General features: G+C 34.2%; 3 protein-coding genes across 4 annotated transcripts; 1 reads left to right on the top strand and 2 right to left on the bottom strand.

Annotated features, from left to right (window-relative positions):
* Nucleotides 1-26: 26 nt before the first annotated feature.
* Nucleotides 27-3,486, bottom strand: LOC131929548 (thiol S-methyltransferase TMT1B). Its single transcript, XM_059285814.1, has 2 exons — nucleotides 2,789-3,486; nucleotides 27-1,264 (listed from the first exon to the last, which is right to left on the bottom strand). The coding sequence occupies exons 1-2, from the start codon at nucleotides 3,302-3,304 to the stop codon at nucleotides 1,025-1,027; spliced, it is 756 nt and encodes a 251-aa protein (XP_059141797.1). The 5' UTR covers nucleotides 3,305-3,486; the 3' UTR covers nucleotides 27-1,024.
* A 442-nt stretch (nucleotides 3,487-3,928) lies between these two features.
* Nucleotides 3,929-11,291, top strand: LOC131929547 (DNA repair protein RAD50). 2 transcript variants are annotated; one of them, XM_059285811.1, is made up of 6 exons: nucleotides 3,929-4,079; nucleotides 5,616-9,065; nucleotides 9,230-9,452; nucleotides 9,907-10,040; nucleotides 10,439-10,567; nucleotides 10,671-11,291. In XM_059285811.1, the coding sequence occupies exons 2-6, from the start codon at nucleotides 5,635-5,637 to the stop codon at nucleotides 10,720-10,722; spliced, it is 3,969 nt and encodes a 1,322-aa protein (XP_059141794.1). In that variant the 5' UTR covers nucleotides 3,929-4,079; nucleotides 5,616-5,634; the 3' UTR covers nucleotides 10,723-11,291. The 2 variants fall into 2 exon arrangements, with proteins under 2 accessions (XP_059141794.1, XP_059141795.1); XM_059285812.1 differs by lacking the exon at nucleotides 3,929-4,079 and adding an exon at nucleotides 4,350-4,368.
* Nucleotides 11,292-11,551: 260 nt separating this feature from the next.
* Nucleotides 11,552-20,895, bottom strand: LOC131929545 (WD repeat-containing protein 55). Its single transcript, XM_059285809.1, has 8 exons — nucleotides 20,793-20,895; nucleotides 17,132-17,241; nucleotides 16,711-16,896; nucleotides 16,507-16,579; nucleotides 16,117-16,223; nucleotides 15,834-15,933; nucleotides 12,187-12,356; nucleotides 11,552-11,894 (listed from the first exon to the last, which is right to left on the bottom strand). Exons 1-8 carry the CDS (start codon nucleotides 20,808-20,810, stop codon nucleotides 11,567-11,569), a joined length of 1,092 nt encoding a protein of 363 aa, XP_059141792.1. The 5' UTR covers nucleotides 20,811-20,895; the 3' UTR covers nucleotides 11,552-11,566.
* Between the last annotated feature and the right edge of the window lie 206 nt (nucleotides 20,896-21,101).

Genomic DNA, 21,101 nt, shown 5'->3' with positions numbered 1-21,101 from the left:
TGGTTGTCCTCAATTAAATGAAAATATAAAACAATTACTTAATAATTTTTTATATTGTTTATGAATTTTTTATTCTTCAAATAAAATGCCTCATTTAAATACTTATTAAATAGCATTCCAGAATATCACGCTTTAAATAAGATGTTACTGACATTTTACTCTATTGTGACACATTAAACATTTTTGTACACATATTTGCATATACTTGACCGATGCTAATTAAATTTTGCTTCACAAATAAATTCATTACAATGTTATTGCTACAAGTGAAAGTTTAGACATTGTGAAAGCATAAATAAAAATAAAATTAATGCTTATAATTAATATTAAATTTGGTTTATTTTACAATATGACATAAAAGTGATGGCTCTAAAAAAAATTGATTAATTAGATTCCTATCTGTAACTGTGAGCTTTCTTTTTTGAGTATGAGGAGTCATCACAAAATGTCAACCCCTCAACCTCTCTAAAATTGGTCACACTTTAGCTCATCATCTCCTTATCTTTTATTTTTCTTAAGAGATATGACCAAGTGAGGATGGTTTTTTTTTGCTGAGAATATTTGCTGAGTAGTTTCCCTTTGACAGGAAATTACAATTTAGTACACAACTTTTTAGGAAAATCTGGATTAAATTAGATTCAATTGTCAGTTTTTAAAACAATTTATAAAAATAAATAAAAAAATATTTAAAAAACAAATGCTTAAGTTCATTTTAAAAATACTTTTAAAAAAATGTAACTTTGTTGTCACTTTCTTAACTGCCTCTCACCCTCATCACATACGTGGGACTCACCATTCCCCTATGAGTATGAGTGGGTCATTTATTGATGAACCCTAGTAAAAAACTATGCAATAATAAAGATTTTTAAAAATGTACTGGTATTTGCTTTATTTACACAAAAAGAAAAAATAGGAATACATCACATGTTGTTTATCAAAAATTAAGATTATGGAAAATAAATATTTGCTTAGTTTTGTGTTGTCCATAAAAAAAAATATCAATGTATACAAAAGAAATCATGCATTACTTAACTGCTGTGCCATATAATAAATGTTTAGCAAAGAAAGCCACCCAAGTGTTGACAGAATAATGGCGGTAAGAAACTTTACTAAAACCAGAGTTATCCAGGTGTGTCCATGTTTCTCTATTAATATTGCATCCTCCACTGAAGTAAGGCCAAATATACTGAAGTTTATTTTGAAACCATCTAACAAATGATCCTCTTGGTCCAGCAACATGTTCCATGTAGAAAAATGTTCCTCCCTGGAAGATTGGAAAATCATTTGTTTTACCCTGCTCATTTAAGTAATTGATTAGTGGTTGTCCATAAATTACATCACACTCCTTTTGTGTGTAGGGGTGGTCAGAAAGTGTGACAACATACTTTTGCATTTAATTTTAAACAATAATGTTTGAGAATTAATCAGTATTTTGCGTTTTTAAAGACTTTTTGTAAATTATAATAAAAAATTATCAGTATACTTATTGATGAACAAACTCAGTTAATATTTTAGAAATTATTTAGAAAGAGATCAGTTTAAAAAAATAAAATTGCACTTTTAAGGGGTAGGGTGGTAGGTGTGGGGTAAGTATTTGGACAGGGAGATCTGTTTTTTGTGACAACTGTGAGTGTTATGAATGGTATCTTAGATATTGCAAAGGTATGAGAGTACGTATGTTGTAGAATGATTTATAAAAGATTGTGATGAGGCATGTAAGGATGTGACATGTGAGAGTAGGATATATTTGCTGAGGGAAAAGATTAGATCAGTCTTCGTCATGTTGTGCTAGGGTGTAGAGGTGTTTGTCTGTCGTCGTGAATATAGTCGTCTTCGTTTAAGATGTAAAAGTGGTCGTCCCTGTGTATTTAGCTGTAAAACAAACTATGGAATGAACCAATGCTGTCCTGTTCAGTCATTCATATCAGATTGCCATTGTCTATAGATCCACATTGTCATACAAAGTCGGCCTCCATCCTCATCTCGTATTGTAACAGGGAGAGGGGGTGTGATTTTTACACATGATCCCCTAACCCTAACTTAAACTCAAGAGTTTAAGTAATAATATTGACAATTCCAGCTCTTGTGCATTATTGTTGCTGATAAAAAAAAATATTAAGAAATTCAAAATAGTCTTTATGAAGTTTTACTTTAGCTGTAGATCAACCACTACGTCCAGTGGTTCAAGCAGTCCACTTTTGTTTGAAAAGATGCATGCAACTTGCTATTTAATTTTAATAATGTGAATCACTTTTGATTACATAGAAAAGGACATATAAGACCTTGCCCACATGTTGCTGCTTGATTTGATGAATACAGTAATGTTCATAATTACTAACCCAAAAGTCTTTGAGTTAGATCACAGGCTGAGTATACCCAGCTGGGATGGGTATCTGACTCAAGTTGGGGAAAGTTCAGGTAGCTGGACATGGAAATCGACACAATATTTCTGTTGACATTACACAAACTTTACTTTTTACACCATTTTTTTTTTATGATTGTCTTAGAACTGGAGATATTGCGCCCCCCCCCCCCCCCCCCAACCAACACATCCACTGCCCCCTGACAAAATAGAAAAAATCTTAAATTTAAGTAAATTAGTAAGTGCCCTCCCCCATCACAGAAAAAAATGTCTGAAAGAAACTCTGCTGGAGATGGAGTTTAATACCCGTGTACCAGTATTGATATAAATTGGTATAAAATTTGGAAATTATGATATTGTTTATTAGAATAATTTAACCTGTTTTGCGTTTGAGTTAAAATATGAATCCATGTAGTAAATACTCACTGGTTTGAGAACTCTTTTAATTTCACCCAGCACTGCAGTTGGGTTTCTAACAGTGCATAAAGTAAGAGTGCATACAACTACATCATATGAATTGCTTTCCACTTTAGGCATATTTTCTGCAAAACTCTTAATAAACCCTTTGAAATTCAAATGATTATTGTCTTTCTTTAGATTTGTATGTATGTATGCTTCATGAAAAGGGTTAGGGTCAACACATGTTAAATGACTCCCTCTGGGATAAAATTTAAAATTCATTCCACTTCCAACTCCAATTTCTAAAATTTGCAACGGACTCTTAGCTTTCTCTTTTAATTCGATCATTTGATGGAATAATAGTCTCTTTTCGTTATCACAAAATTTTCTGTGAACCCACCCACAAAAGAAGTTCAAACACCAAGCTTCTATTTTTGCTTTCTTAATCTTGCTTTTAAGATGATACACACAATAGAATAAAACTATTACAGGTAATACATAGTACATAATTCCATAACGAAGTTCAGCATCAAATTCAGCCATTTATTTTGATTATAGATCTAGAATCTAAATTATTAGGTTATGCAAATTCGATCAATTTATTGTAAAGGAAATCAACTATCAATTTTTACTTGGTCTTAGTCTTAGCAATATGTTACCACTGTTATCAAAGTCCAGTTGGCCTACATTTTATTTTTATTAAAAATCCTGGAATCTAATTGCCAGGGAAAAATATGTATAAAAAGTCAATATTGTGCTTTCTAAGAAGAAAAAAAATTGTTTTACGGAAAATAAAATGTGTGTTCACGACACAGATAAAAAGGAAAACAAAATAAAAATAAAATAACAGTACAACTAAATTTTAGTTAAATGTTGATGTTGAAACTGCTTTTACTTTTCTCTTTGTGACTTTCCCGCAGAGGCCGATCATATTACATAATTATATTAATTAGATCTATTATGATTGTTATTGGTATATTATCTAGATCTAGAATATAGATCTATATAGATTCTATTTATTTACTGATTAAGTCAAACTTTACTTAGGCCTGCTTTATTACTGCTTTCATTTCTGTTAAAAATTGTAAGACCTAAAATAATTTAGCCCCCTATTTTTTTTTTTAAGATCCAGATCTAGATCTAGTCTAGTTGCCAATCTGGTAGCTCTGTAACCTATTGTTTTATTTTCGTAGGCCTACTTTCACTTTTCTTTTGAAAATAATAATTTTCTAGATTTAGATCTAGAGCTAGGTCTAGAAAAAGGACAACCTTAACTAAACTGTAGAACCAATGGTTAGGCATTTTTAGATTAAAGAAGGTAAGCTTAAACAATAAACTGAACAAACAGTAGCCTTAATAATAAGTAATATTATCCCCCCATAGGCCTAATGCCTAATCCTAGATCTAGGTCCTAGACTGAGGATGATATTTAGAATCGACCCTTTGAATCCCGGACAGATCGTCCCCCCGGCGTGGCCTCAACCAACCGGCGGGCTCGTTGCATTTGAGTTAAATATAAACTCAAAACAATAATATTAACAATCTCTTTTCGGTCGGTCAGGCCACATACCAGGCATGCACAGTGTTGTGGGACAAGTTGACACTGTGTGGGGTTACTAGTAGTACTAGTTACTACTACTAGTCATGGTGTAGCTTTTTTACCAAATATAAGTTGAGGCAACTAGTTATTCTAGGTTTTTTTCATAAGCAAAGTCATAATGATGTTTCTCTTTGCAGATGCCATAATCTCTTGTTTTTAACACGTTTTTCTTAACTCAGCTTCGCGTTTGTTTGTTTGTTGTTAAAATTGACATCGAAAATTAGCCCACTTCTGATTGCTCTAGAGACCTGAAATTTGGCATGCATGCTACTTTCGCCTAACAATTTCAGATGCAATCATAAAAACTAGCAATCAGTGACCGTAATTAGCTTAATTTAATTACGCCCCAAGGACCATAAAATTGAGGACATGATTTCTAAAGATACCGACAAGACTTGAGGCCTATTGACACAGTTACTTCGGCCCCAATCGATGTGAGCTCGCTGGCCGTGATCGTATAGTGGTTAGTACTTCGCGTTGTGGCCGCGACAACCCAGGTTCGAATCCTGGTCGCTCAAGATTTTTTTAGTCCGTGTATTTATAAACACTTTTTTAAAAACCACGTTTTTCATGTGTAGCAACGGACTAAAAAGGAGAACGGACACGGTAACACATTGTTAACGGTGACACGGTTGGTACGCTGGGCATGCTAAAATACACATAAACACGTTTTTCCTTAACTCAGCTTCGCGTTTATTTGTTTGTTTATGGGAGATTTGATCACGTGATTCGTGAGTAGATCTCCACGCCAGCAACGTAAATTACACCCTTTCTCTGTTTAAAGGGTCTCGGTCGCTCAAGATTTTTTTAGTCCGTGTATTTAAAAACACTTAGTCAAGTCATACTTAATCAAGTGATTAGATAAAGTAGAAAATAAACTATATAAAAAACTTTTTAAAAACCACGTTTTTCATGTGTAGCAACGGACTAAAAGGGAGAAAATAAAATACTTAAAAAAAAACTTTTTAAAAAACCACGTTTTTCTTGTGGACTAAAAAGTAGAAAATAACTATTTACATACATTTGATGACAAAAAACGTGGGTCGGGCAGATGGGTCGGGAAATTTGATGGTGAACGTACCCACGTTTTTTGTCATCAAATGTATGTAAATAGTTATTTTCTACTTTTTAGTCCACAAGAAAAACGTGGTTTTTTAAAAAGTTTTTTTTTAAGTATTTTATTTGTTTTTGTTTTGCTTTAACTAAAATTTGTTTTGTTTAAAAGTATAACTTTTTGTTATGTATACTTTACAGTGAAAGGAAATAGTTAAGAATGTCAACTGTAGATTTACTTGGAATACAGGGCATTCGGAGTTTTGGTTGTGAGGCAGCTGACTTTCAGAGAGTTCGATTCTTTAAGCCATTAACGCTTATTCTTGGACCCAATGGCACTGGCAAAACCACCATCATAGAATGTTTGAAATATGCAGCCACTGGGGATATGCCACCCGGAACTAAAGGACCAGGAGGAGCTGCATTTGTTCACGACCCTAAGCTGGCTAAAGAAAGTGAAATTAAAGCTCAAGTAAAGATGATGATAAGGGACATAACGGGCACTACTTGCACAGTGCAGCGATCAATGACTGCAAGGGTGAAGGACGGTAAGGGTAAAAAAGTGGAAATGAAAACATTAGATGGGGTCCTTACAAGACTCACCCCCAATGGTGATAAACAGTCAATTACATCCAGATGTGCTGATTTAAACAGAGAGATGATTGGAGCTCTGGGTGTATCGAAAGCTGTTCTAGATAATGTGATATTTTGTCACCAAGAAGATTCAAACTGGCCATTGAGTGAAGGAAAGGCCCTGAAGGAGAAATTTGATGCCATCTTTGCTTCAACTAGATACACAAAAGTTTTGGATGAAATAAAAAAGTTAAAGCAGTCTCAGGATCTAGAAATTAGGGAAGGAAAAAAGGAAATGGATTATCTGAAGCAGCATAAATCCAAAGCTGAAGAGCTGGAAAGAGATCTAGAAGATTTGCAAGTTAAACTTACTGCTTCAATTGATAGTGTAAATAATATTAATGAAGAGTTGAAGCCTGTGAAGGAGCAGCTAATTACAATCGGAACTAGACAAAATGACATATTTAAACTGGATACAGAGAAACAAAAATTGGTTAGTGAACAAAGTTATCTTGAAAAAAGTATTGAAGATTTAATGCTGAAAATAAAAGAAGAGTTTCAAGGAACAACTGCTGAACTGAAAAAAACAATACAAGACTTTACCTCCCAGCTTGAAGAGAAACAGGAAGAACTAGATCAACAAGAACAAGAACAAAATAAAATAAAAAGCGAGATTGAGAAATTGATGAAAGAAAAGAGTACTTTAATGATGGAAAAGGGAAAACTTGAAAAGGAAGCCGAGATTCAAGAGACCAATATTAAAAGACGAAATAAAAAGATATATGAAGTAGCAAAGGCTTATACATTTGAGGGTTTGGAAGAGGACGTAGAAATCAATGATGCAAAGTACAGACTGTTCTTTGAGCTGATTAAAGATAAATTAAGTTCTATGATGGATGAAGGGAGAAAGAAAAAGGCTGAATTTGAAGAAACAGAAAATCAGCTGCAAGTTAAGGTTGACAAGTTGAGAGAAACAAAAACAAAACTGGAACATGGAGAGAAAATAAAAAATGAAACAATTGAAAAAAACACAAAAGAAATTAAAGAAATAAATCAGAAACTAAGCCAAATGGCTGCCTCTGAAGACAAACTAGCAGGTCTTGGTCTTGATTTAAAAAGAGCAGAAAATGAATTGCATGCTATTGAAAATTCTTTAAATCCAGATGATATCAAAAAGGAGATATTGGATCTCGACAGACAGAAAAAGCAGCTAGATGCCACATTGAATGAACTGAGCACAGAGTTAAATAAAATAACAAAGCAGTCTGGGATTCAGACACAGCTAGACATGTTGATTGCCAACCAGCAAGAAAAAGAATCAACTATTGAAAGGTTAAGAAATGAGCACAAAGATAGCATAGAGAGTGTTTTAGGTCACATACCTATGGATAACTTGAGGGAGAGTGTCAGTGATTACATAAGTAACCAAACAGATAATGTTAGGAAATGCAATGCTGTACTTAGTGAGTGCAAGGCACAGCTTTCAAAAAAGCAGGCAGAGAAAAATGCAGCCACTGATCAACTACGCCAGAAGGAAGATGACTTGAGGGCATCAAAAGACAAAATTCAAGACATATGTGAAAGTCAGGACTTGGATGAGGAATTTAATGAGGTGCAAAGAAATCTAACACAGGCTCAAGAAGAAAAGGGTTCCCTTCTTGGTGCTGATCATATGATCAAGAAATACATAAGGAACCTTGAAAAAAATAACCCATGCTGCCCATTGTGTCAGAGAGGGTTCCAACAGGCACAAGAAGTCAGGGAGCTTATTCTTAAACTACAAGAACAGTTGCGTAAGGTACCCATAAGCCTAAGGAAAGCTGAAGAGGATATGGAAAAGTACCAGAAAAAATATGATGATATCATGCAGCTGAGACCAATCCAAGAGAATGCAGATAAAATCCAAGACATAGAGATTCCAAATCTCAAGGAAAAAATTAAAAAGTTAGATGAAGATATAAAGCATATTAAAGAAAATCTCCAGACAAAAGAAGATGAATTTAGCATGCTTGAAGACAGTCTGCAAACTGCTAAAAGCTTTGAACCTGATGTTATTGATATGGATCGCAGACGAGGGGAAGTAAGAGAGCTACAAAGGAAAATTGAAGCACAAAGAGCCTTGCTGATTGGTGGTGTTTCTGGTAGAACAACAGATGTTGTAATGCAGCAGAGAGAAGAAAAGCAACTTGAATTAGAAACCATCAACAGAACTCTGGACTTACGAAGGGATAAGTTAAGTGAATACCAGGAACAAACACAGAAAATGAGAAATAAAGTTCACACTCTTCAGGCTGAGAAGTTATCAATTGAAGGAAATTTGCAGCAAAAAATTAAGTTTGAAGAAAGAAGAGCCACATTGACAAGTGAAAATAAAAACTTTCAGCGTGATATAGATGAGGCACGTACACAGCTTAAACCCATAGAAAATCAGATTAAAAAGTTGATTGAGGAAAAAGCAGATGTTAGTAAAGAAAAAGAAATGATGATGGAAAAAGCAAAAGCAGATGTTGATATTGTTAAGAAGAATGGAACAGATGTGAGGAATCTAAATACAGAAATTAAAAGTTACAATGATTCTGGTAAATCTGAGAAATTAAAAAGCTGTATGAAGAAAGAGGAGCAACTGGAAAGTTTCCAGAAGAAGCTTGAAGAAAGGCTAGACAATGTCACTGCCAAAGTAAAACAGTTACATAATGACATTAGTAATCAGCAAATGCGTGAGAGGGAACTGCAAGACAATCTTCAGCTTCGCAACAACCAGGAAGAGCTAAACAAACTGGGTGCCAAAATTGAAGAACTGAAAGGAAAACTGGTAGGTTTTGACATGAGAAACTTAGAGCAAGAGAGGCAAAAACTGATTCTCAAAGAAAGAGAGTTAACTCAGAAGCAAAGTAATGCTTTTGGACGGCAGCAAGGTTTTAAAGATCAAATCAAAGCAGTGACCAAAGACTTAGGCTCTGATATGTACAAAGATGCCCATCAGAAGTACAAATCCAAGATCATTGAAATAAAAACCACAGAGATTGTGAATGCAGACTTACAGAAGTATTATGGTGCTCTGGATAAGGCTATCATGATGTAAGTAAATACATTTTTTTTAAACTATGTTAAAAATCTTGAGAAATAGATGTCTTAATTTTGTAACTTCTAAAGCCAGATGTACCGTTTTATTATCTGGAATTAGTTTTTGGTTATAGACTTGAAATAGTCATTGTAAAAATAATTTTTGTTTTTATTAAAAGGTACCACAAATCCAAGATGGAGGAGATCAACATTATTATCCGTGAGTTATGGAAAAATGTGTACAGGGGAAATGATATTGAGACTATTGAGATCCAGTCAGAAGCAGATGATGGACCAGCAACTAGTACAATAAAGGCAAGGAGGAGCTACAACTACAGAGTTGTTATGATAAAAAATGGTATTCCTATAGACATGAGGGGAAGATGCAGTGCTGGTCAAAAGGTAAATTTGGTTTCAGTATTTCAAGCAAGTTGGCCTATATTATGTGTCTATCGTTACCATAACTGTGCTAATAGGATTATTAGATATCAGATTTGCAAACTTTTTTTTTTCAAATATAAAGTTTTAACATTTTTTTATTGAACACTTTAGTATTATCCTCATCCTTTTAAAATTTGAAAATAATGTTTCTCAATTATCAAAAAACTTGAAAATTATATCATAACACATGAACTTTGTGTAAATTTATCTGTAAATGACTCTATGTAGTTTTTGGAGATTTTACAGTTAGTTAAGGTAGTGTTTTTGTGATCCAAGGTATTTTCAGTTTCATCCCCATGCTGGGCTGCATTAATCCCCAACCCAAGTACCTCTTGCAGCATGGCGGACTAAAGAATGTTTTAAAGACTGGATTTTATTTTATTTACCAAATTAACATGAGCATAATTCTTTTTAGGTACTAGCATCACTCATTATCCGCTTAGCATTGGCTGAAACATTCTGTGTAAACTGTGGCATCCTGGCTTTAGATGAACCCACCACAAATTTAGACAGAGCCAACATTGAGAGCTTAGCTGTAGCTCTAGTTGAGTAAGGACTATTTTAATAAACATTACACATATTTGAATTGTAAAAAGTATCCTTTCAGAACAGGCTGTCCATAGGGCAAAAGTGGATTTCTTTTGCTTATAATGAATTGTTTGGTTATTTGCCTTTACATTCCTCATCTCACATATCATTACAGTGGGGCTTATAAAACTTTGTTCTTGAAATTTTAAAGTTTTAATTAATAGGTGTACTAAAACTTTTAGGGTAAAGGTTGCATTTATAATAACACCAAACATTTAGAAATATATGGTTAATTTAGATAGGTATTATTCCACCCCCTATCCACAGCCAATGCTTTGGCCCTAAAAATATTTCAAAGTGCATCAACTTTAGATGTGTTGGTTTTTTTTGTATACAATAACTAATGCTTGTTCTAACAGGGTAATCAAAGAACGACACAGTCTGCGCCATTTCCAACTAGTTGTGATAACTCATGATGCTGACTTTGTGGAGCTTCTTGGCAGGTCTGATTATGTTGATGAGTATGTTCAAGTGTCTAAAAACTCTGAGTAAGTTCTCTCATTTGGGATTTCTTTCAATTCATTTTATTCATTGAAACTCTTTTAACTATCATCAGATATAATTATTTTTTTTTAAAAATTTCTCTTACAGAGGACTTTCAAGACTTACAGTGAGAAAAGTTGAAGATTTACATTCCAGTTAAATGATTTGCCTTATCAACTCAATTAAAGGGCTTTAATCAAGCTCTACATTGTAACTTTCTATCTCTCATCATAAAAATAAGTTTTAGGGTGTGATGATAAAATAATTGAAAAAATTGCACAAAAAATTAAAATTTCAAGGCATTATTTATGTTGTAATAAAATAATCTCTGGGGCATTATAGGACAGTGCTTAAGATAATTTTTTTTTCTAGCAACAAGGATGAGGTATTCAATTTTGAAAATTTACTTTTTAAATTCTATTTTTTGTTTTATTAGTTTTAAAATGTACTAAAGAGATAGAATTGTCACTGTTAAAATTGTTTTGGCCATAAGTTTGTTATTGATTTTCAGCAGAAACTATTATGAAAATAGTTGCTGGTGAATTTAGTTAATGGAATCATTCATGTATATGTTGCATGTGTTTTACACACTTTCGGTAATATAAAAAAGTAAAAAACTGTTATACTGAAATGTTACATATGTTGAAAAAATTGTTTTTGTTTAATAGACTGGCATTCTTATGTTAAACCTGCATAACATTATTTTTTAATAAAGACAGTTTAGTCTTATTTTGCAGTTTTTTCTTACTACTTGTAGATGTGAAGTTTTTGTCACAAGTTGGTGTTCAATAGCAGCTTATCATGTAATTATTCTTACACTAACTGTTCTGTAATATTTGTGTATTTTTGTGTGTGCTTTCTAGCCCACACATTTTCAGAAAAATAACACAAGTCAACTTGTATCAGCTCAAAATCTAGCATACTTATCTAAAACAACTTGAGTAATATAGTAATAAGAAGTTGGAATGAAAAAAAAACAACAAAGCAACAAATAAATTACATCTTTAATCTGAATCATCACTTTCACTGTCGGAATTATTACTGCCACTTGCTTCATTATTTTCAGCAGTAGTATCAACTAAGCCAGAAAAAAAGTCATTTGCCTTAGCTTTACTAAACTTGACCAATTTTTTGGCCTTTTTGGTTGCTTGCTTGCTTGTGTCAACAGTTTGGCTTTTAAGTTCTTCAATGTTCCAAAATTTGACTCTTTGGTCATGTGAACAACTGGCAATACAACTTGTGTCAGCAGTCAGGCTCAGCTTCTCTATGGGAAAATCTCCTGGGTGATCTCCCACTAGACCCAAAACTCTGTTGGGCAACACATGAACAGCTCTGAAAAAGTATTAAATTATCAATTCAGTTATAAATGTATACATCTGAAGATTAAAAGAAATGGGAATCCATAGACTTTTATAGTTCTATTTCCCATTTTTCACTAATTATAACAAAAATAACTGACTACCTTAATTAACTACAAAATAATAGGAATTTGTTATAATATGCAACTACAGCTGATTATAAAACCATTTGGTTTGACAAAAAAAAGCTTGAATGATTAATACTTAAGACAGAAAAAACAAAAACTAATGATGTTTCCACAAAAAAAGCTAATGAAGAAACAAACCTAATATGTCCATCATTAGTTCCTATACATAAAACATTTTCTGTCACAGGAACAACACTGTCTATCTGAGTATCACCACATGGAAATCTGTCACTTATATTGCCCCATTCATTCCAGTTGAAAATATTTAGAACACCTTCTCCTGTGCCACACACAAGTTTTCTTCCACCCTGTGAAGGAAAATCCAACATTTTAATAAAATGTTTCAAATTAATTCTTTCATGTGATTTAGAGGCTCATCTTAAATGTGTTGAAACTTGCAATAATAATTTACATATACAAATTGAAAGACTATAAAACATTCTAAAATAAAAGTAACATTTGGTCAAAGATGATAACAGGGTTCCTACACCAAAGTCATTTTCAAATTCCAGGAGAATTCCAGGAGTTTTCCAGGAGGAATAAAAAAATTCCAGGACATATAATGACGCATAAAACAATGTAAATTTTTCTAAAATAATAAGTATAAATTTAATACAATATTCAGCGTACTCACCAAATTAAGACATGAAATACTTGAGAGCTTTTATGCACTGATTTATATACATATATTTATAGAGTTATATACATATTTACAGACTGAAGGTTTGCACATTACAAGCCGCCAATTTCTTTCACTTTAGATTGTATTTCTAAAGTAATAGCTGCCAGTTGCTCATTCTTGCTTTTGGCAGCCTGACGCATGGCGTTAGACTCAATGAGAAACTTGTGGCTGTTTGTGTTCTCAGCATTTTCAGCCAATTTATCAGCAGATTCGGTTAGGCTGCTAATGTCTTCCTCCAACCTGGCTTTTTTCGTTTTCAACCCATCCAGCTCCTGTTGGCTGTCATCCCTCTTTCGTTTATTGGACTTCTGCTTTTCTTGCTCTGCCTTTTCTTCCAAAAACAAACGATATTTTGTCCTGGCACCTGCAATGAGCAGCCCACTACTGATGCTCACATTTGACAATCCCCCTACACTGGCAACATGGTCACAAATCAGTCTCTTGGCCACCACAGTTTTTTCATGCATGTTCACCAGCATGACTTCCTTATTTACGCTGAAGCCTCGCTCCACTGTGGCCTGGCCATGTGACAGCATCAGTAGTATGCGTACTAATGACCAGAGCATAGAATAATCTTCGTTGTGACCCATATATTGGGAAAAAAAGGTGTCAAGGCGATCGGTGCTGCAGCAAAATGAGGAAAATATGCTAGAATAGGAAGCACTAATGCTGCACTGCCACTGCAGGAACTGCATCTTAAAATTGTCGCAGTGGTCTGGGTTGATCCTACCAATTGAAACCAAGCAGGACATTACATTTTCTAACTGCTTGACACAAGCTTGACAATCATTAACAATGCATTTGGGTTGCAGCCAATCCAAATTCTGAACAATCTTGTTCTTAATGGGTGTTTTGTCTATAATCTTTGTCACAACAGCTTTTAAAAAATCCCTGCTTTCCATTTGGAATTGAAAAATATCCCTTTGGCTCACTTTATTTTTAATTTCTTTGACTGCAGCTTTAGACTTGAAACCAATGTCAACATCAGACGGTGGTAAAAGGTTTTTTGTTGTTGACATGTCTAAACACAGCAGTGTTGCAACTGATGAGCATTCTTTCTTGAAAACTTCTGGTGCAACAAACCTCTGAAGCAGGGATCGCAAAAGGTTAAAAAGCTCATGTGCCATGAATGGCAGCATGGGGGCATCGCTTTGAAATTTTTTAAGGAATGGCTGCAAAGTCTTGGCAATTGAAATAAAACACTCAATCCTTGCAGTTAAAAAATTGTCATTCAAACAATTTTGCAAAAATTCAAAAGACTTGGTGTTTGGTGCTTTTTTTTCTGCCAAAAGGGATGTTATAAATAGCTTGACATGGGGCCAAACCTTTAATGCCCTCTCTGCAACCATAACATTCTCCACCCAGCGATGTGGGCAATGATCCAGGGGGAAATCGCTGCTACCAGTGAGTCTCGTGTAGTCTTCACGGCGTGCCGGAGTATCTTTAAACAACCATGAGAGAGAGGAGAAGAAGTGACTTAACTCCCACTTAGATGCCACAAGCCCAGAACGAAAGGCATTGTGTATGGTGTGCAGACCACAACTACCAATGTCGATAAAACCTCTTGCAGAAACATGTTTTAACTCAGCCGAGAGCAGTTTCAGTAATGCCCAGTTGACATTGGGTCCATCCATGGAGATTTGAACAACTTTGCTCTGGTCAAAGTCAAAAAGACTTGTTATTTTTTTAAACATATCTTGAGCTGTTGCATGTCCCAGGAAGGCAGACCCATAATACCTTGTAATGACCTAAAAAGTTAAATACACTATTTTGTTATGCAATTTTTAAAAGTAGGCCTAGGTCTATATGAATAGTTTTTAAATTGCATTGCAATGTTATGTACAAGTATTGATTTAAAATAAAAAAATTAATTAAAAATAGTCATTTACCTTGTCATCATCCCAATGTCTAACGTGTATGACTGTATGTCCATCTGTTTCTTGCTGAGCTCCCGGTTGAGGGCCTCGTCAAACAAAAGGATGAAACCATCATCTAAACTTTTAAGTTTGGCCTTCAGCAACTCGTGGAAATATGGCCCAAGTCCAAATGACACCATGTATGCCATTTTATCCGGCCCACAGGAAAGCTTCTTAGCAATTTCACTATCCGGAAACATTCGATAAAAATGGCTAGAAATGTCTGCACAGCTATTTAATGAATAATGCGAACAAACTGCTTTTAAGGCCCATAAAATCTCAGCCGACAATGTTTGCTCACTGGTTACATGAGTTTTCATGGTGGTTTGAGCCTGTGGCAACTTTGAAGTTGATGGACCAGGACAGGGTAATGAAGACTTTTCAGCTAAGGTTACAGCTGTAACTTCAAGCTGGGATGCTGCGGCTGCCGATGGTGAAGGGGTTAGAGTAGGCACAACAGCTTTCTTGAACAGAGAGGCAACAGTTATGCAACCAGAAGACTTTTTATCAAGCTGTACATGCTTGCTTGATTTCATATGCGATTTGATAGCTGCCTCTCCCATATGACAAACGTCTATCGATTTGGCACATAACCGACAATATGCCTAGGTTGCTGAGGTTTCTTGTAGCCATGATTTGTACAACTCGTTCTCTAACCATGCAGGTTTGAACGAAGTGGTATATTTCGGCATAATGTTAAATTGGAATGTAAACACAATAGTTCACAACTGGAATCCAGAAATCTCTCACAATGACGCAGTAAAAATGAAATAGATCTATGAATGAACATCCGAAGAATCAAACTCAAGAGCTGACACTTGAATAATCGAAGATCCCGCCAGACGGACCCTTATATAGACCAAGGCTAAATCTAGTTTTAAACCAACATCCGATGTGCGCAGAATTAAAAAAAAACGGAAACGGAAACTCTAAGCGGCGGCGTAAACAAAATACCGAAAATGCACGCAAATTCACAAAAGATTCGTTACGCGCGAAAATTCCAGGAGATTTTTTAAAATTCCAGGAGAACTGAGTAGAAATTTTGAAATTCCAGGAGAATTCCAGGACTTTTGGGATTTTTTCAAATTCCAGGAGAATTCCAGGACATCCTGGAATTTCAGGAGGCCGCGGGAACCCTGTGATAAGATTAAAATAAAATAATAAGATGAATAAAGCATAAGACAGACCTTCATCTTGGCCAGACACAGAAGCTCAGAATCAAACAATTCTGACTGATTTTCCATCCTCTTTCTTCTTATGTTGAAAGATGTCAATGTGCCTTCACCACTATTTGTGATCAAACACATTAGAAAAAAACATTTGTAGTTTACATGTGCTGTTTTGACAAAACTTAGTCATTATTAATGTGAATCTTTAACAGATAAACAATTCTGGAAAAGCTTTTCCTTTTACTTTGCTGGTTGAAAACAAGTTTTCTACTTTCATAAGTAACTGACATAGATAACCAACCTGGCAGCTATTAAAAACTTTTTGTCATCATCTACAATCATATCACTGATAAAATCTTCACATTCCTTCATCTCCATTGTGCACGTTTTTGTCCTCATATCCCAAACCTGGAGAACAATACAAGTGATTGTTATTGCCTCAACAGTCCAGATAAGTTTTGATTTCTTTTAAGTATTTGACCATTACAATATATCTAACCTGATTCATGGCTGTACTATTGAGTCAGATAATAAAACATTCAACAACATATACAGAGTCATGAAACTATTAAAACCTTCAATGAAATAAATTTATACACGTATTGTCTAATTACCTTTAAAATTGTAAAGGTTTCTGAAGTTAATTGACAATAATTATAAGATTTTACTTTTCTCAATGGTGTATACCTACTTTTAGAACACCATCATCATCACCAGTAGCAACAAATGAATCACCTGTCAGCACCATACTATATATTGGTGATCTGTTAATAAAAAAAATTGGGGAAAATAAACATATTTTATAAAAGATATTATGTCAAAGATAATTCTAAAGAAGATTTTTTTTATTACACTTGATGTCTACATACTTTATAACTCTAGTAAAGAATCTTACTCATGGGCTTTCTTAATCTTTTTCTTTAACTTTCTTGTTTCAACATCAACACAATAGAGAGATTTATCTTTGGACACTGAAAACAGACACCTCCCATCTTCTGAAAACCTGAGGGCCCTACAAGCTTTTTTATGCTGAACAAACTTATGCAATTCCTTATTACCCTCTGTGTTGCTGAATTCATGCCTGAATAGACAAAAAAAAAAAGCTATGGAAAACTGTTGACTTTTCTTTTTTAACTTTGAAAATGTAATTGTGAATTGAATAAAGATTAATATACTAAATATATGTTACATTTTTTAAATGTCATTTTAGGTTTAAAATCTCCAGGTTTAATATTGTTTTTAAAAAATTTACAGTTCAAGTAGTTTAACATTTGCTTCTTTGAAAATACTCTTTATAATATCTAAAACTAGCTCACAATAATATATCTCCCCCAATTAGTCCAGATGCAATAATATTTTTAGTAGGATGACACTGTATAGTGGTGACCAAGTCTTCAAAGGTCAAATCATTTGGTGAATCTTGAACCTGCAACATCAATAAAGAAAGGTAAGGCCCCAAACTTACATACATAATTTTTAGATGGTGTTGAGATTAAAATGTTTAACCAAGCATTTAAAACCAAAATACAATGTACGTTCTAATTTACTAAGAGCATCTAACAATGGACTCGACCAAAAATATCTTTTAGGGTGTTAATATGAACACATTTAAAAAAATATATTTAAATACCTGATATCATTCTTAACAAATGTTATGGCAAGCGGGAGTCATTAGGTCTATAATATATGGCCCACGGTATGAACTTCTCTGATCGAGTGAATGATGAGCGCGCGGGTAAAAACATGCTTTTTTTTTTCTAGGCCTACAAAAAAATTATATAAAATAGCTCATTATAGGCTAAAGTCGATAGCTCCCGGGCCTGTTTTCTTGAACACTAAAATCTTGCATGCGTTGTAGTATAGCTTTAATAGAAGCAATATATAACACGAGCTGACCCGCGACGTAGCATAACCGCCAACTAGTTGTTTTATTTTCTGCTTATCAGCAATTCATAATTTGTGAATTCAGCACTACCCCCTCCCTCCCTCCCCCCCAGCCGCTCAGTGAAAGCAGCCGATTACAGAGAAAGTAAAGATCAATCATAAATTGCTACCTCCCCTTTGTTTCAAATCGTTTAATACTAAATTATCTGCCCCTAATAGAGTCCTTGCAAACACGTGACCTAAATCACGTGATACCTACGCCCGCCGCCACAGTGGTGTACACCAGACGTAAACACAATCAGCTGTTCACCAGCGCTGGACGTGTTCACCGGCGCTGGACGTGTTCACCGTATGAAAAGAACCGCACCCGCGGAAAAGGAAAAATATGTTAAAAAACTTGAACTCTTAGGAATTGAAGATCCTTATACAGTTATTGACAGTTTCGTGGATAATATAAATATGTGGCCGCAATTTCTAAATAAAAATACTGTTAGTAATACCGTTTGCGTTTAGAGTTTAAGTAGAGGAATCTGATCAAATGCAGTAATATATTATAGGTTATCTACTGTAGCAAACGTGAGACCACTTAACTTCTACAAAACCCACACTACAACGACTAATGTAATCCATGGGTAATAACCAATCTGGGTAGCATGTTATACAATTTAAGACCCTTATAATCCAGCAGGGAAGTGATCAGACACATAAATACTGATGTTCAACCCTCATGTTGGCTGCCCCCACCTGTATCTAGCCCACAATAAAACCAAAGAGGAGTCTGCCCTGCCCTCCCCTGAAAATGTCTCACCTCCGTGATACCCAGCCCCACAGAGATAGTATTTCTTATATAATTTTGACCCTCAGGGCCCAGCAGGGAGAACAAAGGGGAAAGTCCCACTGCTCTCCCCTCATCATTTCTCACCTTGAAAAATGTCATGTTATGTCATTTATAGCACACATGGCTTATCAGGGGAAAGCATTAAGGCATTAAGAATCTTAACTCTGGACAGCTACACACTAGTATACTAGCTACACACTAGGTGCCTACTGTAAACTACAGACTGTAGGCCCTATGTAGACCTGCAATTGTATCAATTGTAGACTGGGTCCATTGTTATTATTCTAAACCATTCACTTATAATGTTTCTAGCTTGATTTGTTTCTTTTATAAACAGTGGATTTAAAAAAAATTAGCCTAATCATTAACCAAATAATAATAATGTGGTTATTTGTTGTTGGCTGGTATGACCTAGATTGTACTACTAGGCTACAAAAACTTAGTAGAGCAATTACTATATACTATATATGAATTTTAATTTAATTAAACTCAGTCCAGTATCAGATACATATTGCCGTAAAAAGACAACAAAGTAGGTAGGCCTTAGTAATTTATTAAAGCCTTCTACTACAGTAATATCAACTACATGCTTGTATAAAGTTTTTACAATTTAATTTAAGTAGCAGATTCTAGATCTAAGTCTAGTCATACAATCTATTTCAATATCAGAAAATTTCGTTTGCTAAAAAAAAATGATTAGATTATAGAGCGAGATTTTATATCTTAGAGACAATTAAATGCTTTATTAGGCCTATTATGACTACTTTTGATTTATTATGGGTGTATTTTGAATCGAATGTAGATCTAAATTTTGTAATTAAATTTAAGTAAAGAAGTAGATTCTAGATTCTATGTCTACCCAGCGGAGTCAGTCACCCTAAATCCAGAACCTAGATCTGTGGTCCGAATTTTGTTTACGCCATGTTTAGAGCTAGATTCTAGATCTAAATATTAAAACACTATTATTAGGCCTACTATTAGATCTTATTCTTCTTATTATTACTTTTGACTTTGTCTTTTATTAATAGTTATCTTTTATAATTAAAATGAAGTTTATTATTTTACTGTCCTTACCTGAAACAAAGTATCGAGAACTGCATTAGATCAGATTCGTCTACTCTAAACGCAAACAGTATTACTAACAGTATTTTTATTTAGAAATTTTGGCCACATTTATATTATCTACGAAACTGTCAATAACAGTATAAGGATCTTCAATTCCTAAGAGTTCAAGTTTTTAAAAAAAAAAAAGACACCTATGCAAACAACTCAACTATCAAAATAGACTGATAGAACATTAAACTTAGTTAACTACACTTTACTTCTTGCTAAAAGGATAACTTAAAGATAGGTTCCGAACCCATAACAGACCAAGATTTGGCAGGCATGACGTTCTCCACTTGGCCACATCTTACAATATTTTGAAATATTTAAATATTTTGTATAGGCCTATAGAGCTAAATGAATATATAAGGTATTAAGAAACACCGACACAAGAACAAATGCGGGAGAATGTTTACACCAGTGTCTGATAATGTAATCTTCTTTAAAAAAGGGGTGTTAGGTTACTGGTAGTTAACTAAATACACACATGGCTGGTTAATGTCAATGCTAACCCTGTCCCTAACCCTAACCTCAACCCTGGTCCAACCATACGCCTAACCCTAATTTCTAACCATAAAATTAGTCGAGATTACAATACTACTAACTACTAACAACCCAACACCCCTTTCTTAAAGGAGATTCCATTATCAGACACTGGTATCTATAATCATCCTTTTAATTTTTAATACAGGTTGTACGAGTGCTTAACGAACTTAATGCTGGGTCCAATTGGCAATTAGTTCAATAGCGGCCATGGCTATAGGGACCCGTGTCCGAATAGCCACTTCCTAAATAAAACAGTAAAACAAACACTACTGTGAGTACTGTCACACACACTGATGACTGACGGAGACACAGCCCAATGAACATGTGAAAGAAACGTCACCAGCACCAGCAAAAGCCAGGCAAAACAAAAAAAAAGTTGTTTTTTTTTTTTTTAAGTTTTTAACTTTTAAAGTTGATTTCTCAAGTTGAACTTGCTAGACTTAGAGAATTCTAGATCTAAAAATAGATCTAGTTACTGTTGCACACATTAGATTAGAATATTAATCAATATTAATACTATGCCTAGATCTAGATCTAGGTCCCAATTATTTTTTTTACAGGCTAATAATTTGAGATGCGAAAGCGAAAGTAAATATTAAACATGCCTTTACGGCTGCAGCCATTTTTGTTTTTAGTTAAAATGTGGAGCAAATAAACAAAACAATTTGAACTGGATCTAGTCTAGATCTATATTTAAAATAATTTCTTTTTCTAAATATTAAAAAAATAAGCACAAAAAAGAAAAAAAGGACCTAATACAAATTTTGTTTAATCTTTTTTTTTCTAGCTTCGTAAACGTATGTTATTGTAGGCCCTAGATCTAGATCTAGATCTATTTAAAAAATAAGTGAACAAATTTTTAAGTTACAGAGCACTTCCGCAAATAATTTTATCAATAAGTAAATAGGCCTAGA

Source organism: Physella acuta, unplaced genomic scaffold, assembly GCF_028476545.2.
Source record: "Physella acuta isolate Inbredline_101_S28 unplaced genomic scaffold, ASM2847654v3 ptg001647l, whole genome shotgun sequence".
In the NCBI taxonomy this organism is placed as follows: domain Eukaryota; kingdom Metazoa; phylum Mollusca; class Gastropoda; family Physidae; genus Physella; species Physella acuta.
The sequence above is the reverse complement of the archived record's forward strand: the minus strand, read 5'-3'. Positions and strand labels throughout refer to the sequence as shown.

Bases quoted from the DNA above. Each gene is read 5' to 3' on its own strand.
- LOC131929547 (XM_059285811.1), top strand. From the start codon at position 5,635: ATGTCAACTGTAGATTTACTTGGAATACAGGGCATTCGGAGTTTTGGT. The intron at 9,066-9,229 runs GTAAGTAAATAC...TTTTATTAAAAG, and splicing joins CTGGATAAGGCTATCATGAT to GTACCACAAATCCAAGATGG. The intron at 10,568-10,670 runs GTAAGTTCTCTC...TTTCTCTTACAG, and splicing joins CAAGTGTCTAAAAACTCTGA to AGGACTTTCAAGACTTACAG.
- LOC131929548 (XM_059285814.1), bottom strand. From the start codon at position 3,304: ATGGCTGAATTTGATGCTGAACTTCGTTATGGAATTATGTACTATGTA. The intron at 1,265-2,788 runs GTGAGTATTTAC...CCAATCTTCCAG, and splicing joins TTAAAAGAGTTCTCAAACCA to GGAGGAACATTTTTCTACAT.
- LOC131929545 (XM_059285809.1), bottom strand. The intron at 16,580-16,710 runs GTAAGATTCTTT...TTTTATTAACAG, and splicing joins AAGATTAAGAAAGCCCATGA to ATCACCAATATATAGTATGG. The intron at 12,357-15,833 runs GTCTGTCTTATG...TTTCCTTCACAG, and splicing joins TGTGTCTGGCCAAGATGAAG to GGTGGAAGAAAACTTGTGTG.